General features: G+C 44.4%; 1 protein-coding gene across 1 annotated transcript; it reads left to right on the forward strand.

Annotated features, from left to right (window-relative positions):
• On the forward strand, positions 1-27,682 carry paox (polyamine oxidase). The gene is made up of 7 exons (XM_072282917.1): positions 1-235; positions 7,902-8,391; positions 11,256-11,455; positions 12,963-13,218; positions 18,780-18,892; positions 18,976-19,133; positions 25,804-27,682. Exons 1-7 carry the CDS (start codon positions 61-63, stop codon positions 25,939-25,941), a joined length of 1,530 nt encoding a protein of 509 aa, XP_072139018.1. The 5' UTR covers positions 1-60; the 3' UTR covers positions 25,942-27,682.
• The last annotated feature ends 201 nt before the right edge of the window (positions 27,683-27,883 follow it).

Consider the following 27,883-nt stretch of genomic DNA (forward strand, 5'->3'; position numbering starts at 1 on the left):
GCACTGCGCAAAGTGAACTGGCAGAGGCAGTGCTACAGTCGAGCCATATCGGCAAGCGGAATGGCTGGCGCTGATGGTGACCTCCTGCCGGGCCGGGACTGCAGCATCGTCATTGTGGGCTGCGGCATCGCGGGGATAGCGGCAGCGCAGCGGTTGACGGAGCACGGCTTCGGCCGGGTGCGCATCGTAGAGGCAACGGAGCGGTGCGGCGGCCGCATTTGGAGCCGCGGCTTCGGTGAGACTGGCGGCGCGGTGATGGACGGGAGCGGCGGCCAAACAGCATGCCAGCCCAGCCCAGAGTAGGGGGACACCGCTGGTGGAAGGATGCGGGCTTTCAAGGCTGACTCTCAGGCGCTGTCAGAGGTTTCGAGTGATTAGGGGCCGAGAGGCCGCTGCCCCTCTCCAGTGCAGTGCCGCATTCGGTGCGGGGTGACTGTTTTCATTTTGTGACAGGAGTCACTCCTCCTCTCCCACTTGTCGCCATATTGCCTCTCAGATACCTAGTATATCGGGGTGGTACGGTGTAGTACTTTGGTTTCAGAGAAAGGGCAGTGCAAACAGATAAATAAGGTGCAACATGGTAGATTGGGAGATCCAAACAGAATGGAAATAGTACTTGACCCGGTGGAACATGCTCTCAAGTTTTTGTACGCCTGCCCGACGGGAGTGCTATAGTTGTCATAGGGGATTTCAACATGCAGGTAGACTGGAGGAATCAGGTTGGTACTGGACCCCAAGAAAGGGAGTTTGTGGAGTCCCTCCAAGATGGATTCTTAGAACAGCTTGTACTGGAGCCTACCAGAGAGAACGCAATTCTAGATTTAGTGTTGTGCAATGAACCGGATTTGATAAGGGACCTCGAGGTAAAGGAGCCATTAGGAGGTAGTGACCATAATATGATAAGTTTTAATCTACAATTTGAGAGGGAGAAGGGAAACTCAGAAGTGTCAGTATTACAGTTGAACAAAGGGAACTTTGGTGCTATGAGGGAGGAGCTGGCCAAAGTTCAATGGAACAATACCTTAGCAGGGATGACAGTGGAACAGCAATGGCAAGTGTTTCTGGGAATAATGTGGAAGGTGCAGGATCAGTTCATTCCAAAGAGGAAGAAAGATCCTAAGGGGAGTAAGGGGAGGCCGTGGCTGACATGGGAAGTAATGGACAGTATAAAAATAAAAGAGAAGTATAACATAGCAAAGACGGGTGGGAAGCCGGAGGATTGGGAAACTTTTAAAGAGCAACAGAAGGTAACTAAAGAGGCAATATGCAGAGAAAAAATGAGGTACGAAGGTAAACTAGCCAAGAATATAAAGGAGGATCGTAAAAGCTCCTTTAGGTATGTGAAAAGGAAAAAAATAATTAAGACCAAAATTGGGCCCTTGAAGACAGAAACGGGTGAATTTATTATGTGGAACAAGGAAATGGCAGATGAGTTGAACAGGTACTTCGGATCTGTCATCACTAGGGAAGACACAAACAATCTCCCAGATATAATAGTGGCCAAAAGATCTAGGGTAATGGATGAATGGAAGGAAATTTATATTAGGCAGGAAATGGTGTTGGATAGACTGTTGGGTCTGAAGGCTGATAAGTCCCCGGGACCTGATGGTCTGCATCCCAGGGTACTTAAGGAGGTGTCTTTAGAAATCGTGGACGCATTGGTAATCATTTATCAATGTTCTATAGATTCAGGATCAGTTCCTGTGGATTGGAGGGTGGCTAATGTTGTCCCTCTCTTCAAGAAGGGAGGAAGAGAGAAAACAGGGAATTATAGACCAGTTAGCCTGATGTTGGTGGTGGGAAAGATGCTGGAGTCAATTATAAAAGATGAAATTACGCCACATCTGGATAGCAGTAACAGGATCGGACCGAGTCAGCATGGATTTACGAAGGGGAAATCGTGCTTGACTAATCTTCTGGAATTTTTTGAGGATGTAACTATGAAAATGGACAAGGGAGAGCCAGTGGATGTAGTGTACCTGGACTTTCAGAAAGCCTTTGATAAAGTCCCACTTAGGAGATTAGTGGGCAAAATTAGGGCACATGGTATTGGGGGCAGAGTACTGACATGGATTGAAAATTGGCTGGCTGACAGAAAACAAAGAGTAGCGATTAACGGGTCCCTTTCGGAATGGCAGGCGGTGACCAGTGGGGTACCGCAGGGTTCAGTGCTGGGACCGCAGCAATTTACAATATATATTAATGATTTAGATGAGGGAATTAAAAGTAACATTAGCAAATTTGCAGATGATACGAAGCTGGGTGGCAGTGTGAAATGCGAGGAGTATGTTATGAGAATGCAGGGTGACTTGGACAGGCTGGGTGAGTGGGCAGATGCAGTTTAATGTGGATAAATGTGAGGTTATCCACTTTGCTGGTAAGAACAGGAAGGCAGATTATTGTCTAAATGGAGTCAAGTTAGGAAAAGGGGAAGTACAACGAGATCTAGGTGTTCTTGTACATCAGTCACTGAAAGCAAGTTTGCAAGTACAGCAGACAGTGAAGAAAGCTAATGGCATGCTGGCTTTCATAACAAGGGGAATTGAGTATAAGAGCAAAGAGGTCCTTCTGCAGCTGTACAGGGCCCTGGTGAGACCACACCTGGAGTACTGTGTGCTGTTTTGGTCTCCAAATTTGAGGAAGGACATTCTTGCTATTGAGGGAGTGCAGCGTAGGTTCACAAGGTTAATTCCCGGGATGGCGGGACTGTAATACGCCGAAAGATTGGAGCGACTGGGCTTGTATACTCTGGAATTTCGAAGGCTGAGAGGGGATCTTATTGAAACATATAAGATTATTAAAGGATTGGATATGCTGGAGGCAGGAAGCATGTTCCCGCTGATGGGTGAGTCCAGAACCAGAGGCCACAGTTTAAGAATTGGGGATAGGCCATTTAGAACGGAGTTGAGGAAAAACTTTTTCACCCAGAGAGTGGTGGATATATGGAATGCTCTGCCCCAGAAGGCTGTGGAGGCCAAGTCTGGATGCTTTCAAGATACAGATGGACAGAGCTCTTAAAGATAGTGGAATCAAAGGTTATGGGGATAAGGCAGGAACTGGATACTGATTGTGGATGGTCAGCCATGATCACAGTGAATGGCGGTGCTGGCTCGAAGGGCCGAATGGCCTACTCCACCTATTGTCTATTGTGAGTGGAGAGAAGAGAGAATGCTTAGGGTGGGAGGGGGGTTCCTGCGCTGGCTACTTTCCTAAGTGTAGACAGTCAGTAGAGGGGCGTCTATTTTGTGTGATAGACTGGGGTGTTCGCAGCTCAGAACAATTACCCCACCAAGCTGAGATGTATTTGTAAAGAATTCATTTGTAAAAATTGGTGAGTCATGGGATCATTGCAAGTTTCCTTAGCTTTCTGAGGAAGTAGAAGCACTGGTGTGCCTTCTTGGTGATAGCATGCACGTGACTGTTGATGATTGTTACACTTGAAGTTTTTTTTAAATTGCCCTCGAGTGAATCTTGTATAAATGCACTCTTGATCTCAATCTATATTGTTTTGATCTTGACTTAATCTTTTACTTTTCATTATCTATTAGACTTTCTTCTGCTTTGTTATTATTTTACATTATTCCATCTCAATAAGCTGTGTAATGGTCTTGCGTATTGTTCATATAGTTAAGCTTTTCACTGTGTCTTAGGACATGTGACAACCATCATTATCATTATGTGCTGTGTCTGGATGGTCTGAGTGATAATGGTCACATGATCATGATTGTTCTTGGGATATTTTCACTTCAGAAGTGCTTTGCCATTGCCTTCTGGGCAGTGTCTTTACAAGACGGATGTCCCCAGTTATTCTCAATACTCGTCAGAGATTGTCTGGCATCTGTGGTCACATAACCAGGACTCGTGGTGTGCACCAGCTGCTCACACGAGCATCCACCACCTACTCCCATGGCTTCACGTGACCCTGATCGGGTGAGCTAAGTTACACATTGCCCAATAGTGACCTGTAGCGGAGGGAAAGAGTGCATTATGTCTCCTTTTATAGAGACATATCTCCACCCCGCTACCCATACATGAGACAATAATACACCATAAGACATAGGAGAAGAATTAGGCCATTTGGCCCATTGCATCTGCTCCGGCATTCAATCATGGCTGACCCTTTCTACTTCCCCTCCTCAGCCCCAGATCCCAGCCTTCTCCCTATAATCTTTGATACCATGTCCAATCAAGTACCTATCAATTCCTGCCTTAAATACACCCAATGACCTGTCCTCCACAGCTGCATGTGGCAACAAATTCCACAAATTCACCACCCTTTGGCTAAAGAAATTTCTCTGCATCTCTGTTTTGAAAGGACGCCCCTCTGTCCTGAGGCTGTGCCCTCTTGTCCTGGACTCTCCTACCATGGGAAACATCCTTTCCACATCTGCTCTGTCAGGGCCTTTCAATGTTCGAAAGGTTTCAATGAGATACCCGCCCCCCCCCGCCCAATCCTTCTAAATTCCAGTGAGTACAAACCCAGAGCTATCAAACATTCCTGGTATGATAACCCTTTCGTTCCTAGAATCAACCTTGTAAATCTCCTCTGAAATCTCTCCAATGCCAGAACATCTTTTCTTAGATGAGGAGCCCAAAACTGTTCACAATACTCAAGGTGAGGCCTTACCAGTGCCTTATAAAGCCTCAGCATCACATCCCTGCTCTTGTATTCTAGACCTCTTGAAATGAATGCTAACATGGCATTTGCCTTCCTCACCACCGACTCAACCTGCAAGTTAACCTTTAGGTTCTTCTGGACAAAGACTCCCAAGTCCCTTTGCATCTCAAATTTTTGGATTTTCTCCCCATTTAGAAAATAAGTTTGCTCATTTATTTCTTCCTCCAAAGTGCATAACCATGCATTTTCCAACATTATATTTAATTTGCTACTTTCTTGCCCATTTTCTTAATCTGTACAAGTCCTTCTGCATCCTACCCTTATCTGCCCCTCCACCAATCTTCGTATCATCTGCAAACCTGGCAACAAAGACATCTATACCATCATCAAAATCATTGATCAATTGATCATTGATTAAACCAGTATGAATATACAAGCAGCACTCGGGGTTCAGGATCGAGCTTGTTGTGCTTCCAATGCCCAACGTTATTCATGCAAGTAGTATCTTAAGGGGGCTTGACAAGGTAGATGTTGAGATGGAGATACAACAGAGTGCAGATGCTGGAATCTGGAGCATCAAACAAGCTGCTGGAAGAACTCAGCAGGTGAAACAGCAACTGGGAGGAATTGTTGACATTTTGGGTCAAATTCCTGCATCTGGACATTGAGTTGTTTCCATTAGTGAGAGAGTCACAAAACAAGAGAACAACATCCAATCATTGTAAACAGAGGTCACCAAAATTTCTTCTCAGAGGATGGTGAGTCTCTGGAATTCTCTGTCGTAGAGAGTGGTGGAAGCTGGATCAATGGATTTATTTAAGGAGGAGGCAGGTAAATGTTTGGAAAATCAAAGAATTGAGGGCTATGAGGGACTGAAACAAGAGGAGCTGAGCCCAACATAGATCAACCAAAATTATATTGTATGTCTGGGCAGCCTTGAGGAGCAGAGTTGTTTGTTCGTGGAGAAACTGAAGGAGCTGTACTTGGAGCAGATCGTGCTGCTGCCTGAGGCAGGTGTCGGAGGAGGTGGTGTGCAGGTGATGGTGGGTGGGTGGGCAGGTGATATATGGGTGGGTGGATGGGTGACGATGGGTAGATGGGTGGACGATAGTGCGTGGGTTACAGTGGGGGCAATAGTGATGGTGGGTAGATGGGAGATGGTGGGTGTATTATGTTGGGTGGGGTGGTGATGGTGAGTAGGCGATGGTGGATGGGGTGATGATAGTGGGTGACGGTGGGTGGGCGAGGTGGTGATAGTGGGCGACGATGGGTGGGTGGGGTGGTGATAGTGAGTGGGCGATGGTGGGTGGGCGGGTGATCATGGGTGGGTGGGTGGTGTTGGATGGGGTAGTGATGGTGAGTAGGCAACGGTGGGTGGGCAGGTGATCGTGGGTGGGTGATGTTGGGGTGAGTGGTGATAGTGAGTGGGTGACGGTGGATGTGTGGGTGATGTTGGGGGTGCTGTTGCTGATGGTGAGCTCCAAAACACTGAGCTGTAATCATGTCAGGCTAACCATTGTGCTCTGTGGTGCCCTGTGAAGTACAGCTTTGGCATGGACTGCGAGGTACTTCCCTGTTGGAAGCCTGTTTTCTTAGGGGAAGGGGCTGTTTTCCTTTCCTATTTCTTAAATATGATGAGAAATTCATGAGAACACCATAATGAGAGAAACTACAAGGCCAAGGTTGTGTGTACATTGCCAATAGAACAGTCTGCATTGACATCTTCTGAAACTGAAGATTCATCAACTAAAAGATAAAGATTGACTTTATCAGTCAAATGTACATCAAAACCTAGAGTGAAATGTGTCATTTGCATCAATAACCAACACAGTCGAGAATATGGTGGTGGCAGCCCTCCAGTGTCACCGTGCTTCTGGTTCCAGTGTCACGTGCCCACAACCTGGTAACTTAGTCTGTCTTTGGAATGTGGGAGGAAACTGGAGCACCCAGAGGAAACCCGCACGGTCACAAGGAGAACGTACAAACTCCTTACAAACAGCAGCAGGAATAGAGTCGGCTGGGGTGATATACTGCGTCCGGTGCTCCCGATGTGGCCTTTTATATATTGGCGAGACCCAACGGAGACTGGGAGACCGCTTTGCTGAACATCTACGCTCTGTCCGCCAGAGAAAGCAGGATCTCCCAGTGGCCACACATTTTAATTCCACATCCCATTCCCATTCTGACATGTCTATCCATGGCCTCCCCTACTGTAAAGATGAAGCCACACTCAGGTTGGAGGAACAACACCTTATATTTCGTCTGGGTAGCCTCCAACCTGATGGCATGAACATCGACTTCTCTAACTTCCGCTAATGCCCCACCTTCCCTTCGTACCCCATCTTTTCCTTATTTTTATACACACATTCTTTCTCTCACTCTCCTTTTTCTCCCTCTGTCCCTCTGAATATACCCCTTGCCCATCCTCTGGGTCCTCCCCCTTATCTTTCTTCCTGGACCTCCTGTCCCATGATCCTCTTGTATCCCTTTTGCCATCACCTGTCCAGCTCTTGGCTCCATCCCTCCCCCTCCTGTCTTCTCCTATCATTTTGGATCTCCCTCTCCCCCTCCCACTTTCAAATCTCTTACTCACTCTTCCTTCAGTTAGTCCTGACGAAGGGTCTCGGCCTGAAACGTCGACTGCACCTCTTCCCAGAGATGCTGCCTGGCCTGCTGCTTTCACCAGCAACTTTTATGTGTGTTGCAGGAATAGAACCCTTGTTTGCCAGAAATGGTGGTTGAAGAAGGCCCATTAACAACGTTTAAAAGCCACCTGGATCAGTACATGGATAGCAGAGGTTTAGAGGGTGTGGGCCAAGTGCAGGCAGATGGCATGCGCTCACTGGGCAACACAGCGTAGAGAAGTTGGGCAGAAGAGCCTGTTTCACTCATCTATAATTTATTAAAACATCTATTGGCAAGACTGAGCAGATAACATATCATAAGACCATAAGGTAATGGAGCGGAATTGGCCTATTTGGCCCATCAATTTTGCTCCGCAATCCCATCACAGATGAATTTTCAATCAATGATTCCTTTCAATCCCATTCTCCTGCCTTCTCCTTGTGCTGCCCTGACTATCACTCTATAAACCTCCACCTGGAATGTACTTAACAACTTGGCCTCCACTGGAGTCTATGACAATGAATTCCACAGATTCACCACCCTCTGTCTGAAGAAATGTCTCCTCATCTCTGTTCTAACTGGATGTCCCTCTATTCTGAGACTGTGCCCTCTGCAATTTCCATTATAATGAAAATGCTTCTGTGCAAATTTCTTTCAGCAAAAGGTTTGGTTGAAATAGGAGCACAGTGGATCCACGGCCCCTCGAAGCAGAATGCTGTATTTCAGTTAGCTGGCCAATACGGTCTTCTGGATGAAACAGCAATGTCCGAGGAGAACCAGGCAGTGCAACTAGATGCTCACCTACCAGGCGTGTCAACCTTTTACACCAGCTCTGGGAAGAGAATAGACCCAGAGATAGCAGCCTCCACGGAGGAATTATTTTCAACGCTGTTCCTGAAAAGCAGAGAATTCTTCCAATCAAAGACAGAACCAGTCCAGAGTTTGGGCAGATTTCTCAAGTGTGAAATAGCTCAGTGTGCAGAAAATTGGAAAGACGACGAGGAACTGTGCAATCTTAAACTGGCCCTGCTTAATGTGGAATTTAAACTGGAATGTTGTGTGGCAGGCACTGACAGCTTGGATCTGTTGGCACTACGGCCGTATGGTCAATACGTGATGCTGCCTGGGATTGACTGCACTTTTCCAAGGTCTGTGTAAGCTTTAAATTTAAATTCTGGAGGCTGTTTTTCCTTCATGTACATTATTTCAATCGTGCTGTTCCACAACCTTTCTACACCCTTCATCCTCTCCCCATTCACCGTCACTATCCCTCCACACCTCATACCCACACTGACACACTCCTCTCCACAGTCCCTCACCACCCCCTTCATCCCCCCATTCACTGTCACTTCACACTGACACTCCACACCTCATACCCACACTGACACACTCCCCTCCACAGTCCCTCACCACCCCCTTCATCCCCCCATTCACTGTCACTTTACACTGACACTCCACACCTCATACCCACACTGACACACTCCTCTCCACAGTCCCTCACCACCCCTTCATCCCCCATTCACTGTCACTGTACACTGACACTCCACACCTCATACCCACACTGACACACTCCTCTCCACAGTCCCTCACCACCCCCTTCATCCCCCCATTCACTGTCACTTCACACTGACACTCCACACCTCATACCCACACTGACACACTCCCCTCCACAGTCCCTCACCACCCCCTTCATCCCCCCATTCACTGTCACTTTACACTGACACTCCACACCTCATACCCACACTGACACACTCCTCTCCACAGTCCCTCACCACCCCTTCATCCCCCATTCACTGTCACTGTACACTGACACTCCACACCTCATACCCACACTGACACACTCCTCTCCACAGTCCCTCACCACCCCTTCATCCCCCCATTCACTGTCACTTTACACTGACACTCCACACCTCATACCCACACTGACACACTCCTCTCCACAGTCCCTCACCACCCCCTTCATCCCCTCCATTCACTGTCACTTCAACTGACACTCCACACCTCATACCCACACTGACACACTCCTCTCCACAGTCCCTCACCACCCCCTTCATCCCCCCATTCACTGTCACTTTACACTGACACTCCACACCTCATACTGACACTGACACACTCCTCTCCACAGTCCCTCACCACCCCCTTCATCCCCCCATTCACTGTTACTGTACACTGACACTCCACACCTCATACCCTGGGCACAGTCACTGTGCTATTGTAATTTCATATGCCTTGTAATTACAGCCTGAAAGAGCTGCTCATGCCAAGACTCGTCACATTATCATTTCTTGTCAGACACTCCAGAAATGGGCAGTTATGTAATATTGTTTTACCGATTTTCCTAGCCTAAAAAAAATGAGTGATTTTTGCCTGATCCCCACCCCTTTCACACTGTAGACAAGAAAAGTTTTAAAATTAATTAGTTACTCAAAAGATACCATATTTTTCCAAAGCAGATCATTAGCTCAATATCTAGAGTCTTAGGGTCCTCAAGAACTCTTAAGGACCCCATTCTCTGATATTGTTACAACGGATTTCATTATGATTGTCCACAGTGTATACACTCTCCCCGAGGGACTGAGCTTCAGTGTTGTCTGGTGTGTATAATTTTAATGCTAATGACATAGCAGAACTTCTTTACCAAACTGGAGATTTGGAGGTACACGAGGATGTGGAGCCTCACTTAAATTAATTTTACTATTTGCTAATTGGCTGCAGACCTTTATTATTGCATGGTGTCTGGGATCATATTATAATTCACATGGGTTTATTTCTAATTCAACTTAAATGTATTTTCTTAATTAGTAATTAATTCTCCATAATAATCATTTAGGTGCTGATGATAGGAAGGATGTAGAAACTTTAGAGAGGATGCAGAGGAGACAGACCAGGATACTGCCTGGACCAGAGGACATGTATTATGAAGCTAAGTCAAGTGAATGAGGCCTTTTCTGTTGGAGAGAAGGAAGCTGATAGAGGTGTACAAGATGATGAGAGTGGACAGCCAGGAACTTCAGAATGAGAATCAGGTTTATTATCACCGGTATGTGTCGTGAAATTTGTTAACTTAGCAGCAGCAGTTCATTGCAATACATAATATAGAAGGAAGAAATAAATAAATTGCAGTATGTATATATATATATATAATAATTAAAAATCGTGCAGAAACAGAAATAATACATATTAAAAAAGTGAGGTCGCATCCAAGGGTTCAATGTCCATTTAGGAATTGGATGGCAGAGGGAAAGAAGCTGTTCCTGAATCACTGAGTGTGTGCCTTCAGGCTTCTGTACCTCCTACCTGATGGTAACAGTGAGAAAAGGGCATGCCCTGGGTGCTGGAGGTCCTTAATAATGGATGCTGCCTTTCTGAGACACCGCTTCCTAAAGATGTCCTGGGAACTTTGTAGGCTAGTGCCCAAGATGGAGCCGACTAAATTTACAACCTTTTGCAGGTCCTGTGCAGTAGCCCCCCATACCAGACAGTGATGCAGCCTGTCAGAATGCTCTCCATGGTACATCTGTGGAAGTTTTTGAGTGTTTTTGTTGACATACCAAATCTCTTCAAACTCCTAATGAAGTATAGAACTTTTTCCCAGAGTGGAAATGGCTAATATAAGGGGACATAAATCTAAGGTGACTGGAGGAAAGTATAAGGGGAATGTCAGATAGGTGATTTTTTTTTTTACATAATGTGTGTTGGGTGTATGGGACACACTGCCAGGGGTGGTGGTGGAGGCAGATACATAAGGGACATTTAAGATACTCTTGGATCGGTACATGGGTGATAAAATGGAGGGCTATGAGTGAGGGAAAGGGTAGATTGATTTCAGACTAGGTTAAAAGGTCAGTACAACATTTTGGGCCAAAGGGCCTGTACTCTGCTATAATGTCCCATGCTCTAATAAATGACAGTAAATGAAAATTATTTTCCAAAATCATTGATCAAGCTTAATTTTTTACTTTGAATATGATGATCTTGATTGCAATTAATATTTTATTGATTTTTGTTTTAGGGGATTTAACAGCCTTATTGATGAGATGATGAAACCCCTGCCAAAGAACTTAGTGTCATTCAACAAGCCAGTTAAATGCATTCATTGGAATGGTTCCTCTGAAACACCAACAGCTCTGAAACAGTCTTACCCGGTTGTAGTGGAGTGTGAAGACGGCGAGAGTATACCAGCAGATCACGTTATAGTCACTGTCCCTTTAGGTAATATACCATTTGACATTCATTTTGTCCCTCACAAACAAAAATGAACAGTAGATTTTGTCAGTTTTCACAGGCTCGGTACTTTAGTAGCTTTCCGGAATAATTAGTACAAGTCTAAAAGTGAAAATCTGCAACTCAAAAACTTCACAGTCATGAATGAATCACTCCCTCACTCCGTCCCGCCTGCCTTTCGGGCCCAGCAACCCACTGATTTAACCCTAACCTAATCACAGGACAATTTACAATGGCCAAATAACCTACTAACACTCCATCTTTGGATTGTGGGAGGAAACTGGAGCACTTGGAGGAAACCCACACTGTTCACAGAGAGGACATTAAATTCCTGACAAGCGACACTGGAGACTCCGAGCCCTGGAGCAGCCCACGCTGTAGTAGCATCACACTTAACTGCTATGCTACTGTGACGCCCGTGTAATACCAATATGGAAAAGTAAAACTGACAACGTCCAGAGTTTTATGTTGGATGTCAAAATGCTTATCCACTCTTATATAATATTCCCCCATACAAATGTTCTAGGTTTCCAGTGGAAGCAATTGTTTGTACCGGTCAAAAAATGAAGCAGTAGCTTTGGCTTCTATAATGTTTTAATAATCAAACACATCTCACTAGTCCTTACATTTCTTGTGATAATGAACTGCATGAAATCCTACACTTTTAAAATCCTGTTAACCTTTCACGAAACAGCTCAAGTTGTTGGGGGAGCCCAGCAATGTTTATGCTGAACATTGTGGGCATCTGATGTTGGTACTGGAATGTGTGGTGACACCTGCGGGCTGTCCCAGCACATCGTTGGGTTTGTAGGCTGTTAACACAAATGACACATTTCACTGTGTTTCCATGTACATGTGATAAATGAACCTAAATCTCAGCCTGACTGTACAACTTACTGTCTGTTACACCACTGGTTTGTAGGGCAGCAATAAAGGTTCTAGTTCTCTATCTGTCCTTGACGTAGCATCGCACACAGATATAGAAAGATCCTTCATTGCTGTATTGGTAATATATTTTTTGGCCAGTCAGGTTTGTTAACCTGGTCTGAACTCTCAAACCTGGAGGACCGCTGGACCACTCTTAGTCCGCCTCTACCCTTTAACCTGTTTGGCATGGGTGACCATGCCAGGTGCCAAAGCACAAGGACCTGCCTCTAGCCAAGGAACCTCTACAGATCATTGAGACATGCAAGCCTTCAAATCCCAGGGCAATGTTGTGGTCATCTTGGAACCTGACAGTACGAGATAACGTTTAATTCATGGGCCTGTGTAGTTTTGGTTCTTGGGTTTGACTCACAGTTGGTTCACTCTGATTGAGTCCATCAAACACACAAATAGCACAAGGGTGGGGTCTTTCACTGTGAATGCCCGCAAGGAAACTAATCTCAGGGTCGTATATGGTGACATGCACTTTGATAATAAATTTACTTAGAACTTTTTGAACTTTGAGTTTTGGGTTGACTGCTTTTTGAAGATCATACTAATTGTTTTCCAGGTTTCCTTAAGGAACATTACAAAACTTTCTTCTACCCCCCACTTCCTCCCGGCAAAACCGATTCCATTCAGAAAATGGGGTTTGGAATAGTTAATAAAATCTTCCTTGAATTTGATGAGCCATTTTGGGAGCCAGAATATGATTTCATCAGACTGGTCTGGGAGGATGAATCTCCGTTAAGTGATCGGCCGCCAGATCTGCAGAAGACCTGGTTTAGGAAGATCCTTGGTTTTATTGTCCTTAAACCAGCTGAAAGGTAATTATGCACATAATCTATTTTAGTGTCTAACATAATGGTTTGTTGTGATTCACCCAGATTTGGAGTTGTTGTTTTGAGAACATCTTAATTGTCTGAATGTGCCTTGATAAGAAGCAGTGATTTCACCAGTAAGTACTGTAACCAGCTAACTGTCAAAAAGCAAGAACCATGTGGTTCTTCCCAACACTGTATTCAATCTGCATCTTCTTTGCCCATTCTCCTAATCTGTCTAAGACCTTCTGTAGCCACTCTACTTCCTCAAAACCACCTGCCCATCCACCTATCTTCATATCATTTGCCAACTTTGCAACAAGCCCATCAATTCCATCATCCAAAATAATCACATATAATGTAAAAAGAATCAGTCCCACACAGACCCCTGTGGAACACCACAAGTCACTGGCAACCAACCAGAAAAGTCTCTCTTTATTCACACTTTTTGCCCTCTGCCAATCAGTCTCTGCTTTAACCATGCCCGAATCTTTCTTATAATACCATGGGCTCGTAGCTTGTTATGGATCCTCATGTGTAGCACCTTGTCAAAGGCCTTCTGAAAATCCAAGTACACATCAACCAATTCTCCTTTGTCTTTATCCTGCTTGTTATTTGTTCAAAGAATTCCAACAGATTTGTCAGGCAAGATTTTCTCTTGAGGAATCCATGCTGACTGCAGCCTGTTTTTTCATGTGCCTCTAAGTACCCCAAATCCACATCCTTAACAATTAACTCCAACATCTTTGTAACCACTAAGATTGGACTAACTGGCCTATAATTTCCTTTCTTCTGCCTCTCCCTTCTTGAAGAGTGGAGTGACATTTGCAATTTTTCAGTCTTCTGGAACTATTCCAGAAACTATTAGTTCTTGAAAGATCATTACTAATCCCTTCACAATCTCTTCAGCCACCTCTTTCACAACCCTGGCGTGTACACCATCTGGTCCAGATGACATATCTACCTTCAGAATTTTCAATTTCCCGAAGTACTTTCTCCCTAGTAATGATATCTTCCCAAACTTCATGACCCCTGACACCTGGAATTTCCACCATTCTGCTAGCGTCTTCCACAGTGAACACTGATGCAAAATACTTATTCAGTTTGTCCGCTATTTGCTTCCCCCCCCCCCCGCCCCATTACTACCTCTCCAGCTTCATTTTCCAGCAGTCAGATATCTACTGTCACCTCTCTTTTACACTTTATATATCTAAAGAGTCGTCCTGGGTATGACTCTAAACTGGAACTGGTGATAAGGCTCTGATTGGGGACTTTCAGTGCTTTGGGGAAAGTGGAGTTACCCCTTAGTCATTCATTGCTTCAGGGCCGCTCTGACCCGGAATGGTAGCACCTGCAAGGGTTCCTGCTCAGGATACGAGCGAAGGCCAACGGCAGATCCGGCAGGTTCAGTAACTGAACTTATGACGGAGAAGGTGGATGAGCTAGGAGCTCAAATGTCAACGGCTATAGTACAGGTGGATGAACATTTGGGAAGAGAAATGGCGATTTCTTTAGTTTGCCCAATGGTAGGCAATAGCAAACCACTGTTGCTATTTGCTAAGAAAACCATGGTCAAACTCACAAAATGTAACACACAACAACAGCGTCAAGAGGATCTTCAAGACAATTCTGAAGATGTTTCACTGGGTAGGGTTGATTCTGGTCAGCAGGGGATCCCTGGCATCTTGGGAATCAAAATTGGCAGTGAAAACATGAATAATTTCAGATATGCAGGTGACACTGTGTTAATTGCAAGTATGGAGGAAGAACTACAAAACTTAATTGATATAGTTGTTGAAGAAAGTGCAATAATGGGTCTATCTATCAATTGCAAAAAGACAGAATGTATGGTAATATCCAAAAAGAAGGAGAATCCTATCTGCAGGCTGAGAATAAACGAGGAAGACATAAAACAAGTACAGAACTTTTGCTACTTAGGAAGCTGGGTGACATCAGATGGCAGGTGCGATGTGGACATCAAAAGAAGAATAGGGATGGCAAAAGACACCTTTACGAGAATGAAGAGTATACTGACCTATACTAAACTAGTCATGACAACCCGCCTCAGAGTACTGAAACGTTACGTTTATCCAGTTATGTTATATGGCTCAGAATGTTGGACAATATCTAGTAACATGAGGAAATGAATTGTAGTAGCAGAGATGTGGTTTTTGAGGAGGATGCAAAGAATATCATGGACGAAACGAATATCTAACGAGGATGTCATGAACAGATTAAATACAAAAAGGAAATAATGTATGAGATCATGAAAAGGCAACATAACTTCATTGGAAATGTGATTAGGAAAGAGGAGTTAGGATGCACGGTAATTATGGGAAAGATTGAAGGGAAGAAAGCAAGAGGAAGACAAAGACAAATGATGATGGACACAGCAGCCAGAGAACTGGAAATGAATACCAATGAATTGATCCCCTTGACCCAAAACAGGAGTGTGTGGGCCATGGCGGTCAAAGCTCAAACTGGGCACGGCACTGATGATGATGATATCTGAAGAGAGATGGCCAGCTGGTAGTATAATAGCCTTTACTTGGCACACACGAGCTGATAACATTTGGAGTCACTCTGGAGAGAGGCTCCCTAAGCTAATATCACATCATATTTTTATATGCTAAAGATTAAAGGTATCAGCAGGACCATTACTGTAGTTGCAATGCATTCTTTGAATTACATATAATTTCCAAACACCTAGATCTTCTCACCAACACTCCAGACACCCAAAATGAATGGTAATCACTGGTCTCGCTAAACTGCACTCATACATATGCAGACATCTTAGGTCAATTGGGTGTTTCCTGGTTTGCAATCAATCTCAGTCTGCAGCTTCAGGAAGACCATTGTTCTGAGCTGCATTTTTACCTCAATCTACGATCCAAGTTCAGATCTGAAGACTGGGGTTGCTATTGCAATGAATATTTATCATATTCCATATCTCCAGAATATGCCCCACCACCCTTAGTAACATGGAGGTCCAGAGGAATCCTGCGGTCCAGGTCCATCGTTCCCTGAAAGTGTCCACACAGGTGGATAATGGGCAAAGAAGGTGATTGACATGGTAGGGCTGTTGAGTTTAAGAGTAAAAACTTTAGTCACACTCCACCTGGAGTGTTTTGTGCATTTTTGAATAAAACATTAGCCACACTCCACTTCGAGGATTGTGTGCAGCCTGTATAAAATTTTAGCCACACTCCATTTGAAGTATTGTGTGCATTTTTGTATAACACTTTAGTCACACTGCACCTGAAGTATTTTGTGCATTTTTGGTCACCTCCATTACAGGAAGATGTCATGACTATGGAAAAGGGCGCAGAGGAGGTTGACCAGGATGCTTCCTGGATTACAGGGCCTGAACTAAAAGGACAGGTTGGACAACTTGGGTTGTTCTCCTTTGAGAGTCAGAGGCTGATGGAGGCCTGAGAGGCTTTTGTAGTTATGAGATTCATAGAGAGAGTAGATAGTGGGAATCTGTACCCCAGAGTAGAATTGATAAACACCAGAGGACATGCTATAAGGTTAATTGGGGTTTGTTTAATGGCGATGTGAGGGGACAAGTTTTTTTTTTACAGAGTGGTTGGTACCTGGAATGTCTTACCAGGGTACTAGTGGAATCAAGTAGTTTAGAATAGTTAAAGATGAATGGTACACAAGAGTAGAACATAGTATAGACCAGCACAGCATCGCAGGCCAAATGGCTTATCTAGAGACATTTCTCTAACTTCTGGTAACCAATGAGGCTTTCCATTGGTTGGGGTAAACCATGCATATTGTGTCCTAGCTGTCTAAGTGATACAGAAGCCAGTTGGTACGATATGGAGAGCAAGTTGTTGCCCGTGCTACAGGCTTCCCCTCTCCACACAACTGATAAATCCAAAGGATCGTCAGAGACTGATACATTTTGGCACCGACAGCATTGCGGCCGGCTGGTAGTGGCTTCAGCGCTGGATTTCAGAGTGAGAGGTGCCAAGTTCGAATCCAGCCGACACCCTTGCACGCTCTCCATCCGTGCCTGGGTTGAGTGTTGAACTAACAACTCGACCTCGTAAAAAAAAAACCTGGAGAGGCCCAAGACGCGCCGTATGATGAGCATACCAAAAAAGCTTCTCCACCAGGAATTCCTCGGGGGTTACTCCGAAGCCTTCTCTGTGAATGGCTATAGCCTCAAGGCAGCAGAGGTTTCAGATCAGAGTTTCCCTTCTCTTAGATGAGCTGATGAACCCCATCTGCCCGGAGTGACTGGTTTTAAGGCACCTTAATCCACCTTTGCCCCTTCTCCTGTCAGTAGAAATTGTTGTGCCAGACTTAGTAACTAAGGCTAGGAGCTGGTTGTCAGAGGCTATTTGAGACAGACATCACTAAATCATTGGGAGAATTTAATAGGTAGTGGGAACTTTTCCCCACTACACCTTCCCCCCCCCCCGCCCGAACAACATTAAAGAACTATTCTGGGAATCACTCCCCTCTGTTACCCTCTCCCCTCATTCTGCTGGTCTTTTTACCCCTTCTCTTCACATCCACCACCCTCACGGCCTGCCCGTTGGCTGAGCCCACCTCATTCCCATCTTCAGTGGCCTCCTGTTCTTGCCTATCAGATTCCTTTTTTAGCTATTTCCATCTCTCACCACCCAACTTCTCACTTCATTCCCTTTCATCTCCCTCCGCCACCCACCTACAAGCCCCCTCACCGGGATTGACCTATCAGCTTGTACTCCTTCTCCCTCCCCGCCTCCCACCTTATTCTGTTTTCTTCCTCCTTCCTTTCCAGTCGTGATGAAGGAAAAGATCTCAGGCTGAGACTTGGACTGTTTATTCTCCTCCGCAGATGCTGCCTGACCTGCTGAGTTCCTCTAGCATTTTGTGTGTGCTGTCCAGTGGTGTAAAGTTCTATTTCCTAGAAGTATTTACTAACCCACAATAAGACAATTTCTGATAACCACTTAATTTTAATGATTTAACTAGCATGGGATCCAGGGGAACTTGGCTATGTGGATACAGAATTGGCTTGCCCAAAGAAGGCAGAAGGTAATAGACACAAGAGGTACTGTAGATGCTGGAAATTTAGAGCAATATTTACAAGGTGCCAGAGAAACTCAGCTGGTCAGGAGGCATCTACAGATGGGAATAAACAGTCAACATTTGGGCCAAGACCTTTCATCAGTACTGGGAAAGAAGGGAGAAGATTTAAACTTCTTCAGGGTAGGCATATTCCAAAGAGACTTCACAGTAGAGCAGTAAATCATAGACATGAGGTACTGCAGATGCTGGAAACCAAGAGCAATACACACAATGTGCTGGAGAAGCTCAGCAGAGCGTGGTAGCAGATGGAACATATTCCACATGGAGGTCAGTTACCTTCAGTGTTCCGCAAGGATCTGTTCTGGGACCCCTGATCTTTTGAAATTAGCGTTTGAAAATAAAGTTTAAAGTTTACATTATATACATTTTTGGATACACTAATAGAGCAGAAGTGAAGCATATTGTGTAAGGTTTGTGAAGTGAACCTAGGGTATTTAGGTTCATGCAGACTTCATGACTGTGTCTTCTGGTTGCAGCTATGGCCATGTCCTCTTAACTGTGCTGGCGGGGCAGGAAGCCAACCTAATGGAGCAGTTATCAGACTCTGATGTTAAAGATTCTTTGACACAAGTCATTCATCAATTTACAGGTATAATTTCTCACATTGCATATCAATACAAGTGTCAATATGCAAACACCCTACAAAATACTGATAAATTTTTTTTTATTTAGGAAACCCCTCAATACCTCCACCAAAGAGTATAGTACGATCAAGATGGCACAGTGATCGGTTCACAAAGGGATCCTATAGTTATGTGGAAGTTGGCAGTTCAGGTGATGATATAGATCTTATTGCACAACCTCTCCCATCAACGTCTGCAAAGGAACAGGTATGTCATGATTCTGATTTCTTTATTATGTAAAGTCCTCTCAGTGGCCATTATATTAGGTACACCTGTACACCTGCTCATTAATGCAAAATCTCCTCAGCCAATCGTCTGGCAGCAGCTCAATGCATAACAGCATTCAGACATGGTCGAGAGGTTCAGTTGTTGTTCAGACCAAACATCAGAATGGGGAAGAAATGTGATCTAAATGACTGACTGTGGAATGATTGTTGGTGCCAGGTAGGGTGGTTTGAGTAATCCAGAAACAGCTGATCTCATGAGATTTTCATGCACAACAGCCTGTAGGGTTTACAGAGTGGCAGTTTGCGACAAACATTTATGAGTGGCAGTTCTGTGGGCACCTTGTTAATGAGAGAGGTTAGCGGAGAATGACCAGACTGGTTCAGGAAGGTAACAGTAACTCAAGTAACCATGTTTTACAACAGAGGTGTCCAGAAGAGTGTCTCTGAACGCATAACACGTCAAACCTTGAAGTGATTGTCTTACGCCAGTAGAGGACCACTGCTATACCTAATAAAATGGCCACTGGGTGTACACATTAATTTTCTATCTCAAAGATTAAAATTGCTGTTTTGGATCTTCCTCTTGGGCAGTCCCCCAGGATCAAGGATGCTTCCTGTGGGTTCTGAGGTGGTGGAAGAGCCTTGTGTGAGATCTCCAAATTATGTGTTTGATGGAGAGGGTGGCTGGATTATATGCATGCTCCTTCCACAAGCTACACTCTACTGTTCAGACTTGAGGAGGGATGCACCTCCACAGAAGCTTCACTGTACTGACGAGTTAGAGGCTCAGGATCCCAGTGAGTCAGTGCGGATGAAGTCAGCGAGTCCAAAGGTAGAGGATGTGTACGGACAAGAGACTGCAGATTGGGAGGCCCGATGTCTACGAGTTTGAAATTCCAGGGCTAAGGACAGGAGGCCTGGACGTGCCCTGTACTGGGTTTGCAGGCCTGTGAGTGTGAGAGGATGGGAGTGAGTGAACGTGGTGTGTTTTTGCTGTTATTGTCTGATTCTGTTGTGGTTGCTGTTTATGTGCTTGTCTTGGACATCGTGGGCATACTATGTTGGCGCTGGAGGGTGTGGTGACACTTAGCTACCCCAAACACATCTCAGATTGTGCTGTTAGTGACTGCAAACAACGCAGTTCACTGTATGTTCCAACGTACTCGTGACAAGTGAATCTGAACCTGTAAGTTTTCAGTGAGACTTCAAGAATGCCCTCAATCTGAAAATTATTTCCATCACCAAGCTCAAGGCGCAGTTCATTTGCTTGTCTGATTAGCAAGTACCTGAGCTTCTTAGCTGACTGTTCTCTGAGCCTGGTCGCTGCAGGCATTCAGCCAACAGTGATTCATTTAATCTGGTCATGTGGATCTGGAGGATCTGTGAGAAGAGTATTAGGAGCATTCCTGCCTGTCGTCCATGTCTCTGATGAATGTAAGAGCACACAGAGATCATAGCTGCTTGCAAACCCATGAGCTTCGTGCTGGGCTTGACATCTAAGCTTTGGAGCAGATCTTGCAATTCTCATAAATACAAGAGATTCTGCAAATTCTAGAAATCCAGAGCAACACTCACAAAATGCTGGAGGAATTCAGCAGGTCAGGTGGCATCCATGGAAATTAATAATCAGTTGACATTTTGGGCTGAGATCTGTCATATCAGGGCTGGATGAAGGGTCTTGGCCCAAAACACTGACTGTTTCTTCATTTCTCTAGATGCTGCCTAACCTGCAGAGTTCCTCCAGCATCTTGTGTGTTGCTCTCACAATTCTTAGATTGAGATTCTAGATTAGGGAAAGGTTAATTTTGATGGTATCAGAAAGGATCTGGCAAGTGTTGATTGTGACAGGCCATTTTCTGGCAAAAATATACTTGCTAAGTGGGAGGCCTTCAAAAGTGAGATGTTGAGAGTACAAAGCTTGTATGTGCCTGTCAAAATAAAAGGTAACGATAACAGGTGTAGGGAACTTTGATCTTCAAGAGATATTTACAGGCATCCGTTAGTCTCGTGAGATAATGGATTTGAGCCTTGGAAGGTTTCCAGGGCGCAGGCCTGGGCAAGGTTTTATGGAAGACCAGCAGTTGCCCATGCTGCAAGTCTCCCCTCTCCACGACACCGATGTTGTCCCAGGGAAGGGCATTAGGACCCATACAGCTTGATACCAGAGCAATGTGTGATTAAGTGCCTTGCTCAAGACACACAATACGCTGCCTCAGCTGAGGCTTGAACTCGTGACCTTCAGATCACTAGACCAACACCTTGACCACTTGGCCACGTGCCAACATCAAGAGCTATTGAGGCCCTGGTTAAGGGAAAAAAGGAGCTGTACAGTCAAGTAGGAAAAAATTAGGTGCTTACAGAGCATAAATGCAAAAGAACACTTGAGCCCTAAGCAACACATACAAAATGCTGGAGAAACTCAGCAGGTTAGGCAGCATCTGTAGAAAAGAATTAGCAGTTGACTTTTCAGCGAAGACCCTTCTTCAAGACGGAGAAGGAAGAGGGAAGATGCCAGAAGCTGGGGCGGGGGGTGGGCAAAGAGACTAGCTGAAAGGTGATAGATGAAGCCAGGTGAATGGGAAAGGTCAAGGGCTGGAGAGGAAGGAATCTGATGGGAGCGGAGAGTGGGCCATAGGAGAAAGGGAAGGAGGAGGAGATCCAGGGGGAAGTAATAGTCAGGTGAGAAGAAGTAAAAGGTCAGAGTGGGGAGTAGAAAAAAGGTGGGAGAGGGATTTGTTTACCGGAAGGAGAAATCGATATTCATGCCATCTGGTTGGAGGGTACCTGAACGGAATATCCGGTGTCACTCCCCTACCCTGAGGGTGGGCTCAGCCTGGCGCAAGAGGAGGCCACGGATCGACACATTGGAACTAGAATGGGAATTGCAATTAAAATGTGTAGTTAATGTAAGTCCCTCTTGTGGTGGATGGTGCGGAGGTGCTTAACGAAGCAGTGCCCCATTTTACGAAGGATTCAGCAATGTAGAGGAGTCTGCAACGGGAGCACAGAACACAATAGATGATTCACGGGTGATGAGTTGCGTCACCTGGAAGAACTGTTTGTGTCCTGAATGGAGGTGAGGGAGAAGGTGTATGGGCAGGTGTAGCACTTAAGCTGCTTGTAGGGATAAGTGCCTGGAGAGAGATTAGTGGGGAGGGAAAAATGGACAAGGGAATCGCGGAGGGAGGGGGTAGTGGAGGTAAAGATATGTTTAGTTGTAGGGTACCTTTGAAGATGGCTGAAGTTAAAGAGGGTAACGTGTTGTATGGTACTTCCTGAGAAAGCTAAAGAAATTTGGCCTGTCCCCTAAAACCCTCACTAATTTTTATAGATGCACCGTAGAAAGCATTCTTCTAGGGTGCATCACAACCTGGTATGGAAGTTGTCCTGTCCAAGACCGGAAGAAGCTGCAGAAGATCATGAACACAGCCCAACACATCACACAAACCAATCTTCCGTCCTTGGACTCACTTTACACCACATGCTGTCGGAGCAGTGCTGCCAGGATAATCAAGGACATGACCCACCCAGCCAACACACTTTTTGTCCCTCTTCCCTCCGGAAGAAGGTTCAGGAGCTTGAAGACTCGTACGGTCAGATTTGGGAACAGCTTCTTTCCAACTGTGATAAGACTGCAGAACGGATCCTGACCCAGATCTGGGCCATACCCTCCAAATATCCGGACCTGCCTCTCGGTTTTTTTGCACTACCTTGCTTTCCTTTTTCTATTTTCTATTTATGATTTATAATTTTAATATTTACTATCGATTTGTACTCCAGGGAGCGCGATGTGCAGAATCAAATATCGCTGTGATGATTGTATGCTCTAGTATCAATTGTTTGGCGACAATAAAGTATGAAAGTATGCAGAGGCTGATGGGGTGGTAGGTAAGGATAAGAGAGACTCTATCCTTATTAAGGCAGCGGGAAGATGGGATGAGCACAGATGTACAGGAAATGGAGGAGATTTGAGGTTGCCCTGGAAGACAAAGTGAAAGAGAATCCTAAGGGATTTTACAGATATGTTAAGAGCAACAGGATTTCTAGGGACAAAATTGATCCTCTGGAAGATCAGAATGGTAATCCATGTGTGGAATCAAAAGAGATGGGGGAGATCTTAAATGATTTTTTTGCATCTGTATTTTCTCAGGAGATGGAAATGAGGAAAAATAGATTCAGCTTCCAAACCGCCCCCCCCCCACACCTTCCTGCTCTTACTTCTCATCTTTTTTACCAGTCTTGCTGAAGGGTCTTGGCCCAGAATGTTTCCAGAGACATTTCCTGGCCTGTGAAGTTCCTCCAGCATTTTATGTGTTGCTTGGATTTCTGGCACCTTCAGATTTTCTCTTGTCAACTTCATGGACCCTGTACAGATTACAGGGGAGGAGGTGTTTGCTGTCCAGAGGCAGATTATGGTGGATCAATCCCTGACAACGTGATCACTCTGACCCTGCGGAAGTCAGGCGCAGAAATTGCCGGGGCCCCTAGCAGAGATATTTAAATCATCCTTAGGAACTGATAAGGTACCAGGTAGCCTATGTTGTTCCTCTGTTCAAGAAAGGCTGTAAAAATAAACCAGGAAATTGTAGGCCAGTGAGTCTGACGTCAGGAATGGGCAAGTTTTTGGAAGGTAATGTGAGTATTTCGATAGGCAGGGACTAGTTACGGATAGTCAGCATGGCTTCACGTGTGGTAGGTCATGTTTAACCAATTTTTTCAAGGAAGTCACCAGCAAAGTTGACGAAGGCAAGGCAATGGATGTTGTCTACATGGATTTTACCAAGGCATTTGACAAGGTCCCGCATGGGAGATTGGTTAAGGTTGGTCACTCAGCTTTCAAGATAGGGTCATAAAGAAGGCTTTTGGCATATTGGCCTTCATAAATCTCAGTATTGAGGACAGGAAATGGATGTTATGTTGAAGTTGTACAAAACATTGGTGAGGCGTAATTTGGAGTACTGTGTGCAGTTTTGGTTACTTACCTACAGGAAAAATGCAAATAGGGTTGAAAGAGTACAGAGAAAATTTACAAGGATGTTGCTGGGTCTGGAGGACCTGAGTTATAGGAAATATTGAATTGGTTAGGACTTATTTCTTGGAACGTAGAAGATTGAATAGAGGCATATAAAATTATGAGGGGTATAGGTAGGGTAAATGAAAGCACGCTTTTTCCACTAAGGTTGGGTGGGACCACAACCAGAGGTCATGGGTTAAGGGTGAAAGGTGAAAAGTTTAAGGGGAACATGAGGGGAAACGGTCATGAGAGAGTGGTACGACCTTAATTTCAATGTTTAGGAGAAGTTTGGATAGGTCCCGGTGCATGTCGATTCGATTAGGCAGTTTAATAGTTCGGCATAGACTAGATGAGCCGAATGGCCTGTTTCTGTGCTGTACATTTCTATGACTCTATATTTCCTAATGAATCTCAAGGAAGATTGGCCTGTCAAAGACAGAAAAACTAATGGAAACGTTCTATAACATTAATTAAACTGCATACTAGATCACAAATTAAGGTTAGTCCTTAAGTCGTTGCATCCAACTCCAGCTGTGAGCAGCTGGCTCTGACTGTTGATAGGATTAAACCATGATATCAATATTCTCCCAATCTTATTAATAAATTAAATAAAGGAAAGAGTAGTTACTTGGACCATACTGAATTTTTCACAGTGAACTCGTATAGCTGTGTGAGATAGTTAATGGTCATTTTCAAATGGTGTGTGATATTTTGTACTTCTGAAAATCATTTTTTAACCTTTTTTCTCTTTTAATTTCTTCAGATAATTTATACAGGGTGGTCATTTTGCCCTTTTCCTAATGATGAATTATCAATATTTAATAAATGGCCTATATTTTAATTTTAAGATTTAAGTTTGCTTATTGTCATTCTTTAGCACACAAGTGTAAAGCAGCACAGAATGGCTGTTATTTTGGATCCAATACAGCATAAAAAAGACATCATAAGCATAAAAACACAATAAATATAAACACATAAGATAGTTTGTATAGATTGATTGACACCACGCACAGAAGTGCCTGTACATAAGGTGATTGACAGGAAATGATGAAGTAGTGTTGGTTTGGGTGTGGAGGGATGGGTTAGTGAATGGAGGTGTTGATCATTCGTACTGCTTGGGGAAGCTGTTTTTGAGTCTGGCTTCCTGGTGTGGATGCTACGTAGCCTTTCCCCCGATGGGATTGGGACAAACAGTCCAAGAGTGGGGTGAGTGGGATCTATCAAGATATTGCTGGGCTTTTTTCAACGCCTTTCTATATATATGTCCTTAATGGCAGATAGGCCAGGCAGTTTTACTTACATGGCATAGAGCCCTCCTGTGCAGTTTCTGTACCACACTGCGGTGCAGCATGTTAGGATGCTGTCCATTGAACGTCTGTAGAAGGTTGTGAGAATTGGTGTGTATAGTCCAGCTCCATTCATCCTCCTCAGAAAGTGGAGGTGTTTACGAGGCTTACCTTAAACTCTAAGCATCAGAGCTGGGAGCAGGGACACACAGCGACCCGACCACTCTAGCCCTCAGTGAGACCACGGCTGATCCAGTGGCTGAAGACTATTTAGAACATTAAAATGGAAGTCTTTGAGGATAGATATTTGTGATTCATGGTGCGATTTAATAATTTCACATTGCTGTTAGCCTTTACAGGTGCTTTTTGCTGGTGAAGCTACTCACCGAACGTTTTATTCCACGACCCATGGTGCCTTGGAATCGGGATGGCGAGAAGCAGATCGCCTGAGAGACTACTATCTGCATCACTGTAACGTGAAGGGTTAATTTACCTGGCAGTCAAAAGCCACTTCTGCCGCTCTGGTAGCTGATTGGGCCGTTCGAAAGATGTGCCAAATCTGTCCTCATTTTCAAGTTGTTCTTTACCATTCCTTTGTTTTTCATGCCCCTGCCATACATGGCTCTTGCTATCTCCTTATCTCTCTTACTGGTTCCTCTGCTTAGACTTTGATCCATGTGAGTTTAAATATTAAAAATTTTCTGTGCTGGATGATTTCTAGACATGTCACTCCCAGAAAGATAGAGAATCAGAATCAGGGTTAGTCCCACCGGCATATGTTGTGAAATCTGTTGTTTTGCAGCAGCAGTACATTACAATACTTAGCAATAAAAACTATAAATTGCAATAAGAAGTATATTTTAAAAGGAAAATTAAATAAACAAAAGAGAGGGGGGAGAGAAGTAGTGAGGTAGTGTTCATGGGTTCAATGTCCATTCAGAAATCTGACAGTGGAGGGGGAGAAGCTGTTCCTGAATCATTGAATGTGTGCCTTCAGAATTCTGTACCTCCACCCTGATGGTAGCAATGAGAACAAGGCATGTCCTGGGTGCTGGGGTCTTCAATGACGGATGCTGCCTTTTTGAGGCATCGCCTTTTGAAGGTGTTTTGGATGCCGGGGAGGCTAGTGTCCATGACGAGGGTGGCTGTGTTTACAACCCTCTGCAGCTTCTTCTGATCCTGTGCTGTGGCCTCTCCATACCAAACAGTGATGAAACCAGTTAGGAGGGTCTCCGTGGTACATCTCTAGAAATTTTTTAAGTATCTTTGGAGACATTTCAATTCTCCTCAAACTCCATATGAAATATAACTGCCCAGGAAAGATTTTTAGAGAAATTGACACCCAGTGCTGAAGAATACTGAGAACTTGGCAGGGAAAGGTGATGACAGGGTTACTTGGAGGCAGCTCTTGAAGATCGTCTGCAGAAGATCCCATGGGTAACAGCAGGAGGGAAGGCAGAAAAGGCAAATGGGCCTGTTTCTGTGCTGTGGTGCTTGCTGACTGGATGGTCAGTGACAATTACTGTATTTCCAGCCTAATGCCAGCACCAGAGCTGGAAAATATGTTACCAATAATATATTAAATGAATGAATCTCCATATTGTCATCTCTGTTATTGCAACTGGAAGGCCACTTGTCTTATTTTTTTCTTCCCATGAGTTTTAATGTAAGGTACATGTTTCTAATATTCTGGTGCACCTGCAAGTTGGCCTCCAGATTGACATGATGCATAGCATTTATGATTTCCCCCATATGCTCTCTACCCAAGCCCTGTCCATCTCTCTCTGGCTCAATCCTCACAACTCGGTCATTTGACTGTGAAAAGCAATATTGTTACTCTTCTCTGCATGGCCCTCATTGCTTGGATGTTGTTCCTCGGTCTCAGTAATCAAAACTAAAAATTATTTTTAAAATGCAAATGATTTTGTAGATTATTAAATATTTTCTATCAATTATCAATGACAGATTCTTAACGTCTGAATATCTGTGGCTGTTGAATTTAATTGCATCTTTTGAACCCAATTGCTGGAAAAAATTGTTTTTTTTTGCTTTGAATCTACTGAAAATATAGCGATATGTAAAATAATGTTTTTTTCCTGTACTCTATGGACATTTTATGAACAATGCCTGAAATGCACTTAAAATTCTCATATTGTGTCCACAGGAATGTGATTTTTACGTTCATTTAAAATTACCAAATGTCTGCAAATCTATTAAACTCTTACTCATCCTGGATTTCCAGCACCTGTTTTGTGTATTTTACTGAGCGCTTGTTTAGATATGATTAAATTTTGAAACTTAATTGGCATAGTTAATTAGTCACAGAGCACTACAACACATAAACAGGCCCTTCAGCCCATCTAGTCTGTGCCAAACTACAGTATCATTCTGCCTAGTCCCATCAGCCTGCACCCAGACCATAGCCCTCTA

This window comes from Mobula birostris, chromosome 18, assembly GCF_030028105.1.
Source record: "Mobula birostris isolate sMobBir1 chromosome 18, sMobBir1.hap1, whole genome shotgun sequence".
In the NCBI taxonomy this organism is placed as follows: domain Eukaryota; kingdom Metazoa; phylum Chordata; class Chondrichthyes; order Myliobatiformes; family Myliobatidae; genus Mobula; species Mobula birostris.

Coding starts and splice junctions, on each gene's coding strand:
- paox (XM_072282917.1), top strand. CDS start 61: ATGGCTGGCGCTGATGGTGACCTCCTGCCGGGCCGGGACTGCAGCATC. Junction 236..7,901: donor CATTTGGAGCCGCGGCTTCG/GTGAGACTGGCG, acceptor AATTTCTTTCAG/CAAAAGGTTTGGTTGAAATA. Junction 11,456..12,962: donor TATAGTCACTGTCCCTTTAG/GTAATATACCAT, acceptor ATTGTTTTCCAG/GTTTCCTTAAGGAACATTAC.